The following is an 18,566-nucleotide window of genomic DNA, read 5'->3' on the forward strand; positions in this document are numbered from 1 at the left end:
AGGTCATCTGCTCGTGCGTAATCAAATGTCTCTATCAGAGCTTTCTGAGCTAGATATGAGGTTCTGGACTGTTCCTCAGACAGGCTCACGGATGCGTCGCAGTGTTGGAGACAGGAACAAGCGCTATTCAGCCAAAGATTCGTAATCAGGGAACATTTTTTAAGTGACAAGTCTCTGAGAGACCAGGTTTAGAACACACAGAATCTTCCTTACTGGTTCTGGTTCTGTGATGCGCTCCGAGCCCCCGATCTATCTTCAGCTCGCTGTCCACGTTGCGCGCGTGCTGACAGGGAGCTGCGCTGCGCTGCGCTGCGCTGCGCTGCGCTCAGTGTCCATCTCAGATGTTCTGATGGGAATCTTTTCCTGACTGATGTAGCTACCTCCACGATGAGCGTTAAAATGTCAGCGCATCTGCAGGCTTGAGATTTCTCCGTAAAAAATAAATACGGGAAACATCGGGTCAGTACGAACCCCGTCATTTAACCGTTTTACCTTCTAGTGAAGATTGTTGCAAACAGAAACATTAAACCTGATGAACACCAGAGCCACGCATGCTGCGCCGTTACCTCCGTCAGTGTAAACGAGGAAAAAAAACGAATTACCTTTTCTTACCTTTTCAACAATGTTTAATGCAAAGTTTAGTTCAGTACAAAGTTGAATTACAACAGCCCAACGAGACAGAGCCTGGATTTGTATTCAGAACAGTTATGTGTGACGCCTCAAAAAGCGTCACCTGCTCAACTATTAAAACCACTAGCAGGGTGAAAAAAATCAAAATATTGCAGCACAGACGGGCTACAACTTTTGGATCAATTTTAAACAAACTGTTTTATTGATTATCTTCTGTTGAAAGATAACTTTGAGGTACATGAGCGACTGGTATTGGCTGCTGTCACCTGTTGTGATCGGTTAAAGCAGCTCTCTGCTGTCAGAGGGTAGGCCCCGCCCACAACGCTGCGGCTCCCTGTGTTTTCTTCACTGTGGGAAACGGGTAATAATGGCTCTTTGATGGGGAAAGGTTGCCGACCCCTGCGCTAAGGGTACCGACAGAATGGCGTCGAATGTGTTTATGAATCTCCTAACCAAAGCGTAGCGCGAAGACATCACCTTCACTTCCCACCAGAACTAATCGCTTCTTCGGATTTGCTGGTTCTGAGCGACATTCCACACTACACCATTCTCCGTCTCATTCACCTCATACATTTAGTGTTAAAGTTAGTCTAGTTTTAATTTGTTTAGTAATAAATCTTTAACCTTATAAACCTGACTCTCTCTTCTGTTGTCTCTGAGGCCCTGTCCACACGTAGCCGGGGATCTGCCAAAACGTAGGTATTTTCTACGTTTTGGCCTGTCATCCACACGAAAACGGAGTTTTTTCACACGAAAACGGATCTTTTTAAAAACTCCGGCCAAAGTGAAGATCTGCGTTTTCTCCGTTTTGGGTGTCTGCGTGTGGACGGACAAAACCGGACTTTTGAGGTCCGCAACGTCACTTTCCACGACAAAACAATGCTGACATCACGTGTGCGACCTGTGTTTACACTAGCCGACAGCATGGATGCCCTCAGAGCTGCGCTCGCTTTATCAATTGTCCAAGCGCTTTCTGCTTGTTTGTTTTTGCAAGAGGAATTACTGCTCCTTGCGGAAGACCACAGACGAAGGACGAGGTTAAGAACGGGGGAAGTACTGCCGCCTACAGGTCTGGCATGTCCTTAACAACGTATTTATCCGGGTACGTGTGGACAGAGTTTGTTTTTAAAACGCGGTGGTGTGGATGCAAGTTTTTGGAGGGGCGGATATTCGTTTTTAAAAAACCCGGCTACGTGTGGACTAGGCCTGCGTGAATACGAAGTGTTACATAATCCCTGCAATAAAAAGTTCCAATCTTCTGGTTAAACAGTACCCACAGATCCATAAGGTTGATTTCATATTTACTATGGAATCTTATGGCTTATTAAATAACATGTAATTTAAATCATTACATGCATGATATGAAAATGTTCAGCGTGCTCAGTTCCTTCTTGGATCTATGGAGCAACTCTTTTCTTTATCAAGTGATGCAAAAGTGGAATTTCCTGAAAAGCGTGTTTCCTGTTACATCTGGAGTAGAAATAACTGCATTAGAGAAACAGTACATCATACTGACTGTTAGGCATGGAAGTGGTAGTGTAATGTCCGGGGCTGCTTTGCTGCTTCAGGGCCTGGACCACCATCAGTTCTGCTCTCTGGCAGGAAAATCTTAAAACGTGAACTCTGAATGTTTTTCGCTGTAAATGAATGATTTATTTTTCTTTCAGAGGAGATAAAAGAAACATTTTTTGAGGTTTTGAAGGAAGGGGCGACGGTGGCACAGGAGTTAAGTGCTCGCCTCGCAATCGGAAGGTCGCAGGTTCGAGACCCGCTCAGTCATTGCCTGCTGGTGGTGGTCGGAGGGACCGGTGGCGCCCGTGCTCGGCAGCCTCGCCTGTCAGTGCGCCCCAGGGCAGCTGTGGCTACATTGTAGCTCATCCCCACCAGTGTGTGAATGGGTGAATGACTGATTGTGTTGTAAAGCACCTTGGGGGGTTCCAGGACTCTAAAAGGCGCTATATCAAATACAGACCATTTACCATTTACCAAGTCTTCGGTTGGTTGATTTGATTGGTTGTGTGAAGCTACAAGCACAAAACATCACGGCATTCACGTGTGTGTGTGTGTGTGTGTGTGTGTGTGCCTGCCACAGTCATGTAAACCACGCGTGTTCTTGTTGAGAGGAACTGGAGTCTGGAAACCATTTACATGAAACAGCAGAAATGAAAATGTTGGTGTTTTAACGACTCCCACAGCGCTGTCTTTGGAGAAGAGACGAGGTGGAGGAAAAGCTAAAGATGGTTGAAGAAAAGACAACCACTATGAGGCCAAGTGTGTGTTTGTGTTTCTCCCAACGGTCCCTTGGAAAAGAACCAGTGCTCCAAAACAAAAGTGAGACTGAGAGAAAACGCTGGGAGAGAGAGAAAGGAAGAGAGTGACAAGCCAGTGAGATCATAGCCTCACTGCACCTTGTTCCAATTACAATATCCTGTGTTTGGAGTGTGTGAATGCTCTTTGTGCGTATTCGCTGCCTGCATATGTGTAAGTGGGCCTTTGCGGGGGATTTTGGATGACATGTTGGCTCGCTGAATTATGCATCGGACGTTTTCCAGCTTGCTCTTGCTCTGTTCTGCACCGAATGCCAGGCCATGTCATTAGCATGCAGCTCTAACTGCACTCTTTACCCTGCAGAGCTGCACTAAAACAGCTGTAATAAAATACAATAATAATATAACTCTAGCTGAGCTGGTTTGTTATGATGTGTTCACAGACCAGAAAGGAGTGTGTAAATGCGATTTGTGTATTTAGTGATCATCAGTTGGAAAAATGGCCAGCAGAGCAACAGGTGCACTTCACCATGATCATATTTAATTTGTGTTTATTTCTCATCAGTGGGTCGTCCAGGTCACCTTGGCCCAGATCTGAGACACACACACACACACACTAAAGACACAAAAGCTGTGAAGTTCTGAGGCAGGTGTGTAAAACTCAAATTCACACTGATCTGGGACGGAGTCGCGGGCCAAACTTAATATTTTTTGAAAAAGTGACGACAAATTTGCACTTTTTCTTCATCAACATTTATGCAACTTTGAACAAACTTATTTCTGCTTTAACACTGAATGTGCAATAATCAAATTACACACGAGCAAGTCAGTTTTAAACAAACGGCATCAGTGGTATTCATTAGTTGTGGTATATTCAGCATTTCTATAATCTATTCAGGATTTATGTTTTCTTGTTGTTTATTCGTTTTTCTTATTTTTATTCTCCTTTATTTCTCCTGTAATACGTGTCATCGCTGCTGTGACGTCTAGCTTTCCCCACTGAGGAACAATGAAGGGATTTTCTATTCTATTCATCTATCTGCAGCCTTTCCACTTCCTGTTTACTGTAGGTTAAATCTTTTCTCACGGGCCAACAACAAAATAAAAATATCATTTTATCTGAAATGAAAATGCAACATCTCACCTGTTAACTTTCATGTTTTGGAGCAGAAAAAGAGCATAAAACCAACATATTTAAAGCTCAGTTTGCTCCACTGGTTTACTGTGATGCTCACCTGTTCCATATATACATATATACATATATATATATATATATATATATATGTGTATATATGTATAAATGTATATATATATATGTATATATATATACACATATACATATATATACATATATATGTACATATATATATATATATATATACACATATACATATATATACATATATATATATATATGTATATATATATATATATATATATATGTATATGTATATATATATATATATATGTACATATATATGTATATATATGTATATGTGTATATATATATACATATACATTTATACATATATATATATATATATATATATATATATATATATATGTATATATATGTATATGTATATATATATATATATATATATATATATATACATTTATACATATATACACATACATATATACATTTATATATGTATGTGTATATATATATACACATACATACATATATATATATATATATATATATATATATATATATATATACAGATCGTAAATCCTCTAATACAGGCCTGTATTCAATTAACGGCCGGGTATCATATTTTGGCCGGTGCCGGAGTCGGCGGAGGTGAATAATGGCCGGTCTCTTATTGTGGCCGGGTGGAATGTGGTAACAAGCAAGTACGGGGGGTGGTTGTGTCATCGTCTCACTTTTGATTTGCCAGTGATAGACCGCAAGGGTAACTTTAACCGTGCGGAGACGAAGAGGAGGCGAAAATTTGATATCAAGTTCAAAGAGAACGTGCTGATTATGCTGCAGAACACTTGTATGAACTAGTCGACTTCACTATAGTGACTTTTTATGCCTGTCGTCGACTAGTCGCTGTCACGTGATAATGACCGGCAAGATGCAGTCCTCGGAAAAGACAGCAGCCTGCTGTCAGCAGGTGACAAGCTCCTGCGGGGGGTGCAATGCGCTGTGCCAGAGCGTCGGTACTGACACGCGATCGTTCATGTCGGCTCATTTTCTTTAATGTTTTCTGTCTTTTATTTGCACCTGATGCGTTTCGCTGCTGTGGAGCGGGGCGCATCACCTTGTCCTCCGATGCACTGATCACTGATGCGGCCGCCAAGCAGCGAGCACTCCGCTGTTTTAACGGCCGGTAGATCTTTTAGAACTGCAGTTCAAAGGTAACTCATGAGGTGAATATATATGAACCCAGGTAGCAGTTTCTCTTTAGGATTGAGAGGAGATGCAGGAAGATGATAAACAGGCAGGACAGAAAAATAGTCAAATAAAAACAAGTTAGTTTTTGTACCTGCTGGTTGCAACAAACAGACACCACTGAAGGTAATCAGAAGTGAGGAACAGAAAATGAAATAATTATTTTAATGTTTAGAGCAGCAGGAACTCCGAGAGGCTGCAGGCGCATCAGTGAGTTAGTGGCCGCTGCGCAGGGGGAGGGGGGAGATGGCTGAAGCAGAAACTACCGTTGTTAAAAGAAATGTGTTTAACTTTGAAAATGTGGGCGCAATTTTAATTGTCAAAAACTCCAGCGAACCATCAGTTCATTTTGCTCAAATAGAAATAGAGGCCTGCCTCTAATTCTGGTCCTCCTTCCAATAAAGGCCTGGAGTAGGGTTGTCACGGTAACCGGTATAGCGGTAAACCCCGGTAAAAAAGTTGACAATAAAAATAACCGTCCAGTTTTTAATAAACTAAATTATCTCGGTGGGTTTACCGTGGCCGCGGTTTCGGCGCGGTGACCCTTACCAGCCACCGTCGCTTCAGCTGAAGTTCCCGCGGTGCGCACTTTTTAGTTTGCAACCAAAACTTTGAAGCTGAAATAATGGCCAAAGGAGGAGACGGCAGCGCCCAGGACATCCATCAGCCCTCAAAGAAGACTAAATCGGAAGTATGGGCATATTTTGGATTTCTGAAAAATGCTGAGGGACAGTTAATAGAAGACGGCTATCCCGTTTGCAGAACATGCAGGAAACAAGTGTCTGCAGAAGGCAGCAACACTTCGAATCTAATGGCACATCTGCGTGACGATCACCCACGTCTCTACAGCCAGTGCAAGGTAAGTTAACATTAGCATTTTAGCTTAAATGCATGAGGTGAGGACTTTTGGTTGAGGGAGAATGCAACGAGTCACTATATACTGCAGCCGCAGCGTCCTCTGGCAGCATTTAAACCGTGTCACGGACACCCTGTTGCTGGATGAAGCATCTTATTTGTTTATGATGAAGAGAAATATACAATTAGCTCCTTGTCATGGATTTGTTTACTTATTCAATGCCATTTATACTTGAACGTTTGGATTTGATTACATAGTGTAGTAGTTATTTTAGTAATTTGTTTAAAGTGGCTATTTATTTTAAATACATATATTTTTAAGGTTGACTTGTACAGCGCTCAAGTCAAGTGTGGACTGGAGTTTTAGATTTTCATTTTGATAATGAAGAAAACAAGTCTATGAGAAAACAAGTGGTGTTTCTTTGATTTGTTTACATATTGTTTATGTGTTGAATGTTTGGATTTGTATCATTTAAACCTGCAGTGACTACTGTAACATGTTCCAGAAAAAGAAGCTATTTGTTCCTTTACTTGTGAAAAGTTGCACTTTTGCTAAGGCTTTGTGTTATTTTAGGTTTAATAAACACTGTTAAACCTTTTCAGAACTATTTCAGTTTGTGTAGAACAGGACTATCAATGCTTTCTGAACATATGCAACACCGTTTAAAAAATACCGCGATAATACCGAAAACCGTGATAATTTTGGTCACAATAACCGTGAGGTTAAATTTTCATACCGTGACAACCCTAGCCTGGAGCTTGATGAGATTGAGTAAAATACAGGCCCGGGCCTGTATTCGAGGATTTACGGTGTGTGTATATATATATATATATATATATATATATATATATATATATATATATATATATATATATATATATATATATGAGCTTGAGTCAAATACAGGTCCGGGCCTGTGTTAGAGGATTTAGGGTATATATATGTGTGTGTGTAAAAACAGGAGGGGTCCTGAAACAGAGCCTTGAGGTTCCCCACAGAACAGATCAGTAGAATCTAACATGATTTGGTTTATACACTCTAAAATAATTGGTTCTGATTGCAGCAGCTTGTCTGCTGACTGCTACCAGGAAGAGGGACCTCATGACCCTGGATAACGACCTCTCTACATTGTATTCCTGTTTTTTTCAGGATCCATTTTGAAATTTTAGTCCTTGTTTTTAAAATACTTGTACGGCGGGGCTCCACCCATCTTCTCACCAGAACCACAAGGTCGAGTTCCCAGGTCCTTGTAACTGTGTGTCCCGTGGCGACAGGACTTCTCTGTGGCGGGTCCTGAATTATGAATCAGACCTCCCTTTCATGTGAGGACGGTTCATAGCCTCGAACATATTAAGCCTTTTCTCAGATCTTTTCAATCTGGCTTTCAATGTGAGTTGACTCGAGCATCTGAGTTATCTTTGTGGGTTCTGGTGTGTTTTTGTTAGTACTATTTTGTTGTCTGTTGTTTGGTGCTTTTGTCCTTGTGATTGCTGCGGTTCTTGTTTGTTCCATTGTTGTAGCTCTTTGGGGCAGTGGGAACTGTTAGAAATAAACATGGCCTTGACCTTGGGACTGTGTTAGAAACACGATCGTCTGAACCAGTCGACCCACCAACTCAAGAGTTCTGTTAACCCAGAAGCTGTGATCTGCAGAAAGGTGCAACCAAACTTACTGCCACTGGAAACATTAAGCAGAATGCTTTTTACAACCACCAGAGTGAGATTTATCAAAATTATTGTGTTGGTCCGAAAAAGCAATCAGCTGACCGGCCACAACATTTTTCTAAGAATAATACTGACGGAGGGCGATTAGGAGAAGGGCCTGCAACGTTCAGGCTGAGAAATGCAAACTGGGCGTTTAAAGGATAACATCTGCGTGTAGGTCTTTGTTTCCAGCTCTGCTGCGAGGTACAGCTGATCGACATGAAAGGGGTCGATGTCAGCGGGAAAGAAAAACTTAACACCAACTTAAAGAAACCCTAAAGTGTTTCAGATGTTCAAAGTTTACAATTTATAGGAATTCTGAGGTTCTCCACTTTCCCTTGTTCTGCTTCTACATAAAACATATGGCTCACACACACACACACACACACGCACGCACGCACACACACACGCACGCACACGAACACACAACATGCTTCCTGTACCTTGTCTGAAGCTGGAGTCGAAGGGCCGGGATCCATCCAGATCCAGGCCGTTGGTGATTGGCTGCATGCTCAGGTCAATCACCTGGTGGAGGCGGAGCTTCCGGCAATAAATGGATGCAGCTTCCGGCTCCAGAGCAATGAGGAGCTGCTCAGGACAGTCAGGAGACACCAGACCTGCCTGAGGAACACAGCGGGAACATCCAATAAGAACCTGAGAGAGAAAATCTGAACAAAACCAATCTGGAGGCAAATGTTCATAAACACTAAGGAGCTTTGAAAGAAAAGCGTCTGGACTTCTTTGAGTTGCTTGAAGACGTTTCACCTCTCATCCGAGAGGCTTCTTCAGTTCTAAGGTCAAATGGTGGAGAGTCCCAGATTTAAACCCAGTGGAAGTTTCCCCCCGAAGAGGGAACAAAAGGCCCCCTGATGATCTTCTACATAAACACATTGGGGGGGAAAATCCCACTGGGTTTAAATCTGGGACTCTCCACCATTTGACCTTAGAACTGAAGAAGCCTCTCGGATGAGAGGTGAAACGTCTTCAAGAAACTCAAAGAAGTCCAGACGCTTTTCTTTCAAAGCTCATTAGACTACAATGACCTGGATGACTGAGAACCTTCACAGACGTTCACAAACACTCCGACACCGGGACGTTTCTCATTTGGTGAACCAAAAACAGTTTTCAGTGTTTCAGGTCGAAGGGTGATTGTTATTAAAAGTCGTATTTAGTACAAATAGAACAAATGTTGGACTTTGATTTAATGTTTGAATAAAACCAAATAAAATAATCATTTTACTATTTGCTGTAGTTTTGGTAAACGTTCTGTTATCAAAGGTAACAAAGTCACATTTGGATAAACGTATGAGGAATTCTTCTCTTAGTGGAGGGTCTGTCGGACTGATGGGACGTTAAAGGTGTAGCACAGAGAGATCAGTGGGGTCAAAGGTCACGGGATTTACCAAGAAAGCATCAGTAGCTGTGAAACATATGAAAAGTTAAGATGTTAATTCCAGAAAGAAATGGACACATTTGTAATCGTGTTTGAAACATTTTGATGGCTTCTTGTTGAGAAACAGATTAAATTAAACTAGACTGATGAGAAAACCTGACGTTGGGTCATGCATCTAACGCCTCGTAGACCACAGCTGCAGATTCTCTCCAAACCATAACCGACCTTAAAGCGTCCAGATGGAGCATCAGGATTAGTACCTTCATCATAAACCTGCCTCATCAGTCCTGCACGTGTCTGCTGCCCTCTGGTGGAGGATCTACAGGTGGCGAGGGCCAATTTTATTTATTTTTTTACGTAGTAGAAGAAATCGGGGAATTGTGTAATTGTTGTATGCATAACTTGTTCAGTTTAAAAACTTTATTTCTTTATTTGAATTATTTCACATTTAAGGGACAAATTCAAATGCAAATAAATAAGATAACGTTAGCCGTTTTAAGTTTTTTTTGGGGATCTTGTGGTGCGTACGACATTTTACATTTCCTGGTTTGTAGATGCAAAAACGTTGGAATAAAAGGAATGCTGTCCCTTTTTCGTCTTTATCAGGAATTCTAAGTCATGAAGTCAACAAATCAAAGTGATGAGGTTCGTGACGACCTAGTGATGGAGGGAAGATGTTGGAGGAGTAAGACCCGCCCCCCGTGGAGAACAGCTGTGCAGTGAGAAGGTTTTAGAAAACACAAAAATGGCTGAAAGATTAAAACAAGAGTTAAAGAGTCGGGATGACAGATTTAAAGGAGGAGGCCACGTATAGGAGCAGAGATGTGTGTGTGTGTGTGTGTGTGTGTGTGTGTGTGTGTGTGTGTGTGTGTGTGTGTGTGTGTGCAGGGCGGGGGTCTGCTCTCTACTTCCTGTGTTTGTACACCGGTCTCCCTTATTGTTAAAATCCTAATGACATCATCACCAGCAGGAAGTGCACACGCCCCAACAGCCTCAAGCTAGGAGCCAGCACTGTGTGTGTGTGTGTGTGAGTGTTTTATCAAACTGCATGAGAAAGTGCGTGTGCATGTGACATTTCATGTACCTACCCTGCTGAGTGAGAGTCAGACGGCAGAAAATGTTTAGCAAAAGAGTAATTTGCGTGTGTGTTTGAGGAAATGAGACAGGAAGTGATGAAGGATTTCTCCACACGTCCTGCAGAATCAGACACACACTCGTAGCAACATGCACACACACACACACACACACACACACACACACACACACACACACACACTTTCAACAAGTCGCACAAAAGAGGGTGTGTGTTCTGGTGGGAAGGCGTACCAACAGAAGCAAGTCAAAGTGTTCCTTTTATAATATGTGTGTGTGTGCGCACGCACGTGCATGCGTGCCTGCGTGTGTGTGTTCTTGTGCGTGTGTGTGCATGTGTGGGTGCTTGTGCGTGCATGTGTGTGTGTGCGTGTGTGTGTGCTTGTGCGTGCATGCGTGTGTGCATGCGTGCGCGTGTGCACATGTGCGCGCGTATGTGTGTGTGCATGTGCGTGCATGTGTGTGTGCGTGCGTGTGTGCGCCTGTGTGTGTGTGCGCGCGCACGTGTGTGTGCGTGCGTGTGTGTGTGTGCGCCTGTGTGTGCGCGTGCGTGCGTGTGTGCGCGTGTGTGTGTGTGTAGTACGTGAGTGTGTGTGTGCGTGCGTGCGTGTGTGTACGTGCGTGTGTGCGCGTGCGTGCGTGTGTATGTGCGCGTGTGTGTGCGCGTGCGTGTGTGTGCGTGCACACACTGTGCGTGTGCGTGCGTGTGTGTGTGTACGTGCGTGTGTGTGTGTGTGTGTGCGCGTGCGTGTGTGTGTACGTGCGTGTGTGTGTACGTGCGTGTGTGTGTGTGTGTGTGTGTGCGTGTGTGTGCGTGCACACACTGTGCGTGTGCGTGCGTGTGTGTGTGTGATCCTCCGTGGGAAAGCGATTCAGTGTTTATCTCATGCTTTATATTGTGTCTTTCTTTCCTTCTTCACGTTCTTTTTTATTTTCCAGACGCAAACTGGCTTTGAAGCAATTCCTCACATAAACGCTTCAGGGTGAGGAGCGTGCGTCCATCAGTATTTTTGTTAAGACCTCACGGTTTGGATAATTAGCTTCAGGGAGACTTCCCACACAGAAGCAATATTTTCTTTAATGTGAGGAGTAGCTCTGCTGGCGCTGAGGACCTGTAGGAGTCGTGGTGTGGCCTCTGGTCCTGGATGTAAAGTCCCTACCAGGTATGCGGCCTCTCTCATGAACTGCTTGGCCGGTTGTCTCCACACAGCAGGAACGGTAATCACCCATCTCACCTCCTCCCCCTCCAAAACCGATGAGGACTGGTCCTTCACCTCCTGCAAAGAGAACCTGGAGTCACCTCGGTGCCTTGGTCTGCGACACATCGGTGGATCGTTGATGCCTCACCTTGAGAGCATGCTCTCTGAAGAAACGGAGTGCGTGTGCAAACACCTCAATGGCCCTGACCTTCCGGCCGTTAACCGCCTCCAGCTCTGTCTCCATCGTGAGGTCCTGCAGCAAAGACAAGGACTTTGAGGAACCTGTTTACAAACTAACATGCAGCCATGTTCAAGATCACGGAGAAGGCAGTAGGACTGTGCACCGGTGGGCCTTACAGTTGCAACTTTTGAAACTTTCCTACAATAAACTTTTGTCCTTCAGCTTAACCAAGGTGGGGCCACAAAGATGAGACCAACAGGAAGTTCTCTCCCTGTGATACTCTGCGGCTCCTCCTGGGACATCACAAGGAACTTCCCCGGCCAGATTGGATAAATATTCCATCTATAACATTCTGAATCTGCCCTGAGGTCCTCTTCCACTGGGATGTACCCGTGAAGCTCCATCATCCTCCGTCAGACCTCCTGAACTTATCTCTAAGGATGAGGCCAGACCCTCCATAGGCGACCCTGCTTTCTTCTCTCAGAGAGGATCTGGCACGGTAAACGTCTCTCATCCTGGCCAGCACATCCTGGGTTGACGACCTCAACAGAACCACATCTGTGGCAATTCCTGAAGGTTCCTAACGCAGACCGCCTCCTCTCCATGACTACACCTTCAAAGCCCATCTAAGATCAAAGACAAGGGACACCGGCGGAGTCCAACCTGCTCTGCGCTGATTCTGCTCCACGAATGTGGATGCAGCTTTTGTTTTGGTTGTGCAGGAACCTAAACGTGACCCCACAGCCGTTCTCCTCCAGCCTTTCGTTTTCCCACACGTCTCTTACACTTGTGCTGTGGATCTTCATTTTGAATTTATCAAAGTAGAGCCAGTGCTGGGCCTCCTCCGGGTCTAGGTCGTGGTAGAAGTCTCGCGCTGAAAACCCAAAGCTGTGGAACCGTAAATCAGGAGTCAGCAACAGGCACGTCGGGCTCTTCTGGTTGGCCACTCCGGGGTCGCCGCCTTCCCAGCGTCTGCACGGAGTGGAGCGGAAAACACGGTGGGGTACGGAAAACAACAGAACCTTCATTAAAAGAAGAAAGGACCTTACTTCATCATGTGTATGGCCTCTGAGTCCTGGGTGAAGCTGAAAGCGTAGCCGCTGGAGGTTGTCCCGAAGTCTATCGCCACGACAACAGAGAATGGACAAGCCATTCTGGGTCTGACCTCCACCCTCTGTCAGAAAGTTGGTGTTTATGTGCCAGAAGTACAGATTTGGTTTTCTTTCATCAGGTTTTGTAATGAAAAACTTAGCCTGTTAGTTTGATTTAAAAAAAAAAGCCAGTTAGCTTGATTAGAAAAAACTTAGCCAGTTAGCTTGATTAGAAAAACGTAGCCAGTTAGCTTAATTAGAAAAACTTAGCCAGTTAGCTTGATTAGAAAAACTTAGCCAGTTAGCTTAATTAGAAAAACTTAGCCAGTTAGCTTGTTTAGAAAAAAATTAGCCAGTTAGCTTGATTAGAAAAACTTAGCCAGTTAGCTTGATTAGAAAAACTTAGCCAATTAGCTTGATTAGAAAAAAATTAGCCAGTTAGCTTGATTAGAAAAACTTAGCCAGTTAGCTTGATTAGAAAAACTTAGCCAGTTAGCTTAATTAGAAAAAACTTAGCCAGTTAGCTTGATTAGAAAAACTTAGCCAGTTAGCTTAATTAGAAAAACTTAGCCAGTTAGCTTGATTAGAAAAAACTTAGCCTGTTTGCTTAATTAGAAAAAAAACTTAGCCAGTTAGCTTGATTAGAAAAACTTAGCCAGTTAGCTTGATTAGAAAAACTTTGCCAGTTAGCTTGATTAGCGCCAACTGTGTGCTGCTCTCAGACCTTATTGCTTGTTTTGGTTGTAGTTTAAAACTATTCCTTACTGTCCTCTGTGTGTTTAAGTCGTAATATAAACCACTAATAACAGCCAGAGGCTCTATTTACAGCTACGTGAGCGGAGAGCGGAAGCGGCACGAGGGAGTGGCTGTGGCGTGAGACGCTGATTGTTACCGGTGAGGCCGAGGGTGTGAGCGGTGTGATCCCGCAATCACTCCTGGCTGTGGCTGGAGACGACGGCGTGGAGACGGCTTCGCCTGGAAGGAACGCAACGAGGGATTAAAAATAAAGCCACACTCCGGAATAAATAGAAACACCAGATTTTTTATTATCTCGAGGAAAGGAGCCGTCGTGTTCTGTGGTCGGCGGCTGATTCAGAAGAAAGTCTGCTGAGATTGGTTTGGGACTAAAGAAACACACTTGACCTGGATAATTGTTATAAACAGGAATGAGTGGAATGTCACTGGAATCTGGAGTGAGTAATATTCCCAAGTGGGAGAGGGACGCTGAAAGGTCAGCAGCTTGTCCTCACTCGAAAAGATAAGGAGCTGGAGAGACCAGGCTGCCATAGAAAGCTGTGGGTGTGTATGCATGTGTGTGTGTGTGCACTTTGCACCACATTTTGGGGACATTTTTAAGGGTGTAGCAATGCAAACATTTCTGTCTGTATGCATGCATGTGTGTGTGTGTGTGTGTGTGTGTGTGTGTGTGTGTGTGTGTGTGTGTGTGTGTGTGAGGTGGGGGCAATTACCTGGTATCTGCAGGTTATTGGAGTCAGGCTGCACCTCGTCAGCCATCTTTACAGGAGCCAGGGTCTACAGAGCAACACATGGAGATGATGCAGGTAGTTCATGGTACTTGATGCTGAACACAAACATCCAGCTCTAACATTAAAAACTGCTGTCTCAGACGCATCACTGGACCCCTGAAAGATTGACACGTGTGCATTTCTGTTGTGTCAAATGCACCAACAGTGTACAATAATGACAAAAGCTTTCTGATTCTGATTAGTTGTGGTGTTTTTTTTTTCTAACGACAAATTTGGAAATAACAGCCTAGAATCTAGATCCTCATCTGCCGAAGCAAAATAATTAAGCGTTGCATGCCGGACTAGCGATGGAACCTCCACAGCTATTAGAAATATATGGCGGACTGCCCCGTTATCCGTAGCGGTGCAAGCATAGCGCTCCATCGGTCAGGTGGGCGGGATGTTTGTGCTAAGATGGTGGCGGCTCCGTAGCGATCCAATGGCAGCACTCTATTGGTTTGATGGGCCAATCAAATCACTTGTTTGAAATGGCTAAAGCTTCAACCTTGAACTGTTTAAACTTGGGCTTTTCTGTGGCTCAAGATTTATTTAGAACATGCGTTTTCTTTGATGGAGCAGGGCGGACTGCCCTGTTGACTGACATCTGTAGTGGTGAGTGTTTGTTATCCAATGGCATGCTGAGACAGTTTGATAGACAGTCGTAGATCCCGCCCCACACACGTGAGCGTCACTGGCCGTGGCCAGACCATATATTCGCATATATATGCTTGTCAGGCTATGGAAATAATCATTTGAAATGAATTTTTTACCCAAAGTTGTATAAATTCCCTCATCTTTCCTAATTATGGAACACGTTGTTGAGAGCATTTTTAATGACAACGGTCAAGACTTCCTTATTTTGCATCCACCAAATATTGGATCAACCATTACTGGTATTTTGTCTATTTTAACTTTATTAAAAACGTGCAAATTACAAATCAAAGTCTGTTATTTCATCAGGGATGGTCGTACCCCGTAGACATTAACTCACAAAAAGCCACAAGAAAGCTCCCCATAGACACTAATGGGATTACAGAGAAACAGGTGAGAATGCTCCGCCCCTTTTTGGTGCCCTAGATCTCAGGTAGACATCACGATAGGAACATCATTCAGAGTTTAAACCACAGTTGGACTTTACACGACATTCTTAAGCATTCTTCTGTCAGGGAGTCAAGAGGCAAAGGAGTGGTTACCACGGAGACCTTAATGAGACACTGGGCGCAACTTTAACATTTCTTTTGGTAATTTTTTACAACGCTTAACGTTTTGCAGGTGAAAAATGAAGATTTCTGTTGAAATGATCACAAGGGTGATGTTGCTGTGGGTGCTTTTTTAGTATTTTACATATTTGATGCGTGCTTTCATAATTAAGAAGGAATTACACACCCAGAGAAGCACAGATTTGAGTAACAGTGTTTTATTTCATTAGGAAAATGGGGATAAGGCCCCAGGAAAGGGACACTCTGATCTCACACAGTTAGACTAGAAGAATTCATGCATTTAAAATAATCATGGAGTTGTGGAATCTCTCCCTTCTTACAGGACAAGGTTCACATATGCAAACAATAAGCCCAAGAGTTACTTTAGCATTTGTCTCTGCAGCAGCTGCATGCATTTATTTAAACGTGTCACACCAAGTATCATTTTTCCTCCTGAAGTGATGATCAAACCAGAGAGAGGCTGAAACCAGGAAGCCCCTCCGTACGCGTTCCTTCTCATCGCTCATCATCTGCTCAGATTTAACGTGCTGTGACTGACGTATGACCCTGAGCCTTTTCCACGCTTCACTTTCTCTGACATGAGCCTGAAACCTGCAGCAGGTCAGCAGAGTAGGCACCTAAACGGACGGCGTTCCCATTGGGATCCATGTTTACATTAATGGAATAAACTTTTACCAAACAACCAACAACATTCAGTTTCTGCATGACCAACGGCGCAAATCATCAAAACGGTTGTATATTTAAGAGATCGCTCACCGCTTTGAATGTTCCACACCGACTGTAGCTGGATGACAGGAGTATTCCCAAACTGTAGAGTTTTCCAGACTTAGAATCAGCGTCTGAGGAAGAAAGATGGATGAAAGGAGGACAGGGGGAAACTGCTGCAGGATAGTGGAGGATGCTTTTCTGAAAAGCTCTTGAAAAACTTGGCGCTTCCCTACTTTTGGAGAAGTAAATGGTCCAAAACTAGAAAGTGGAAAGTTTTAGCTGGAAACTTTCTTCCTGATCTTGATGGTTTTTTGTCCCAGAGGAGCTCAGATTCGGATTTGCAGCTCCGTCTCTCCGCTGCAAACAAATGTCAGAGGGAGAAGCTGTGACACATGAAGCAGGAGTGGGAGGGCTATGACGTCACAAGGGGGGGGTGCTGGGGGATTTACCTCACCGGGATGAAGTAAGTCGGAGGGTGGAGTGAGTTGGAGCTGCATCCTGATTGACTCACTGTGTCCTCTCGCTTTCCTCCTGCTCATCCTTCGCCTAATTAGCTCTTCCTGTCTTCATCGTTTTTACTTTTCACTTCACTTCTTTTTTCTGGGCCCTCAACTTCCCGTCGAACCTTCTCAGACAAAAGCAGGAAGCAGCCAGGTGTGCTCAGCCAAACATGAGCGATGAGCGTCACTGCGAAGCTTCTTTTTAGTTTCATCTGAGCGAAGAGACTCGTGGAGAAAAGTGAAACGTGGTTCTCGTTGGAAACCAAAAATATTTCCCTTGAATGTGATTCTTGCAGCGACGTCTCAGTGCATCTACTCAGTCCAGAAACGGCTCGTATTTACTGTCAAACTGCTGAAATGGTTTTCTGAACTTGTTCTGTCCGTTTCCGACCTAATCGGGTGGATCGTTTGGATCTTTGGAGTCATGATTAGTCGGCGTCTTACCTGAAAGCAAAAAGAGCAGATGACCACAAAGTGTCCTGCAGCGGTTTCACTTGTGTGGGAAAATCCAGAAAAAGCATATTCTGTCATCAGTAGGGACTCCACCCCTGTCGTGTTGGACAACATCTCTTATATTTATGTTTTGTAGTACCTGGCGGTTTAGCTCAGGTAGATTCCTGGCCGTGGAACACTGGACCAGCTCAATACCCATTGGGGGCGTCCTGGAAGTGGGGTTCGCCCCACCGATCTACGTGTTTTGTGGATTTTGAGAAGGTGTTCAACCAGGCTGGATGGGGGGCCCTGTGGGGGGTACTCTGGGAGTATGGGGTACCAGGCCCTCTGATACGGGCTGTTAGGAGCTCGGTCCGCATTGCCGGCAGTAAGTCGGGCTCGTTCCCAGTGAGAGTTGGACTCCGCCAAGGCTGCCCTTTGTCACCGATTCTGTTCACAACCTTTATGGACAGGATTTCTAAGTGCAGCCAAGGTGGAAATCTGTTTTGGTGGCCTGAGGATCAGGTCTCTGCTTTTGCAGATGATGTGGTCCTGTTGGCTTCATCAGAACGTGATCTTCAGCTTTCACTGGAGCGGTTCGCAGCCGAGTGTGAATCAGCTCCTCTAAATCTGAGACCATGGTCTTAATTCAGAAAAGGGTAGAATGCCTTCTTCGGGTCCGGGGTGAGGTCCTTCCCCAAGTGGAGGAGTTTAAGTATCTCAGGGTCTTGTTCACGAGTGAGGGAAAGCTGGAGCGTGAGATCGATAGGCGGATTAGTGCTGCATCTGCAGCGATGCGGGTGTTGTACCGGTCTGTCGTGGTGAAGAGAGAGCTGATCCAGAAGGTGAAGATCTCGATTTAGCGGCCGATCTACGTTCCTACCCTCACCTATGGTCATGAGCTTTGGGTAATGACCGAAAGAACGAGATCGCGGATACAAGCGGCCGAAATGAGTTTTCTCCGCAGGATGGCCGGGCTCTCCCTTTGCGATAGGGTGAGGAGCTCAGCCATCCGGGAGGGGCTCGGAGTAGATCCGCTGCTCCTCCACATCGAGAGGAGCCAGTTGAGATGGCTCTGGCATCTGGCTAAGACGCCTCCTGGACACCTCCCTGGTGAGGTTTTCCGGGCACGTCCAACCGGGAGGAGACCTAGAAGAAGACCCAGGACACGCTGGAGGGACTATGCTTCAGGCTGGCCAGGGAACACCTTGGGATTCCCCCGGAGGAGCCGGCCCAAGTAGCTGGGGAGAGGGAAGTCTGGACCTCCCTGCTTAGGCTGCTGCCCCCGTGACCTGATCGGACGATAATGGATGGATGGCTAACTCCTTACCTTCCTACGTTTAAAACTAAATGTTTAGAAACGC

The 18,566-nt window shown here is 44.6% G+C and overlaps 1 protein-coding gene across 3 annotated transcripts in view; it reads right to left on the reverse strand.

Annotated features, from left to right (window-relative positions):
* The window catches only part of hspa12b (heat shock protein 12B), a 34,747-nt gene that overhangs the window by 15,175 nt on the left and 1,006 nt on the right, over positions 1-18,566 (reverse strand). The window contains exons 1-9 of one of the 3 annotated variants that reach the window (XM_070544281.1): positions 16,504-16,637; positions 16,319-16,401; positions 14,286-14,349; positions 13,709-13,791; positions 12,775-12,899; positions 12,511-12,697; positions 11,693-11,797; positions 11,506-11,622; positions 8,304-8,481 (exon numbers count right to left, since the gene is read on the reverse strand). In XM_070544281.1, the coding sequence (XP_070400382.1) occupies positions 8,304-8,481; positions 11,506-11,622; positions 11,693-11,797; positions 12,511-12,697; positions 12,775-12,899; positions 13,709-13,791; positions 14,286-14,331 (841 nt within the window). In that variant the 5' untranslated portion in view covers positions 14,332-14,349; positions 16,319-16,401; positions 16,504-16,637. Of the gene's footprint in view, positions 1-8,303; positions 8,482-11,505; positions 11,623-11,692; positions 11,798-12,510; positions 12,698-12,774; positions 12,900-13,708; positions 13,792-14,285; positions 14,350-16,318; positions 16,638-18,566 lie in introns of those variants that run through there. The other 2 variants (XM_070544282.1, XM_070544280.1) reach the window with 2 other exon arrangements.

Source organism: Nothobranchius furzeri, chromosome 14 (assembly GCF_043380555.1).
Source record: "Nothobranchius furzeri strain GRZ-AD chromosome 14, NfurGRZ-RIMD1, whole genome shotgun sequence".
Classification (NCBI taxonomy): Eukaryota; Metazoa; Chordata; class Actinopteri; order Cyprinodontiformes; family Nothobranchiidae; genus Nothobranchius; species Nothobranchius furzeri.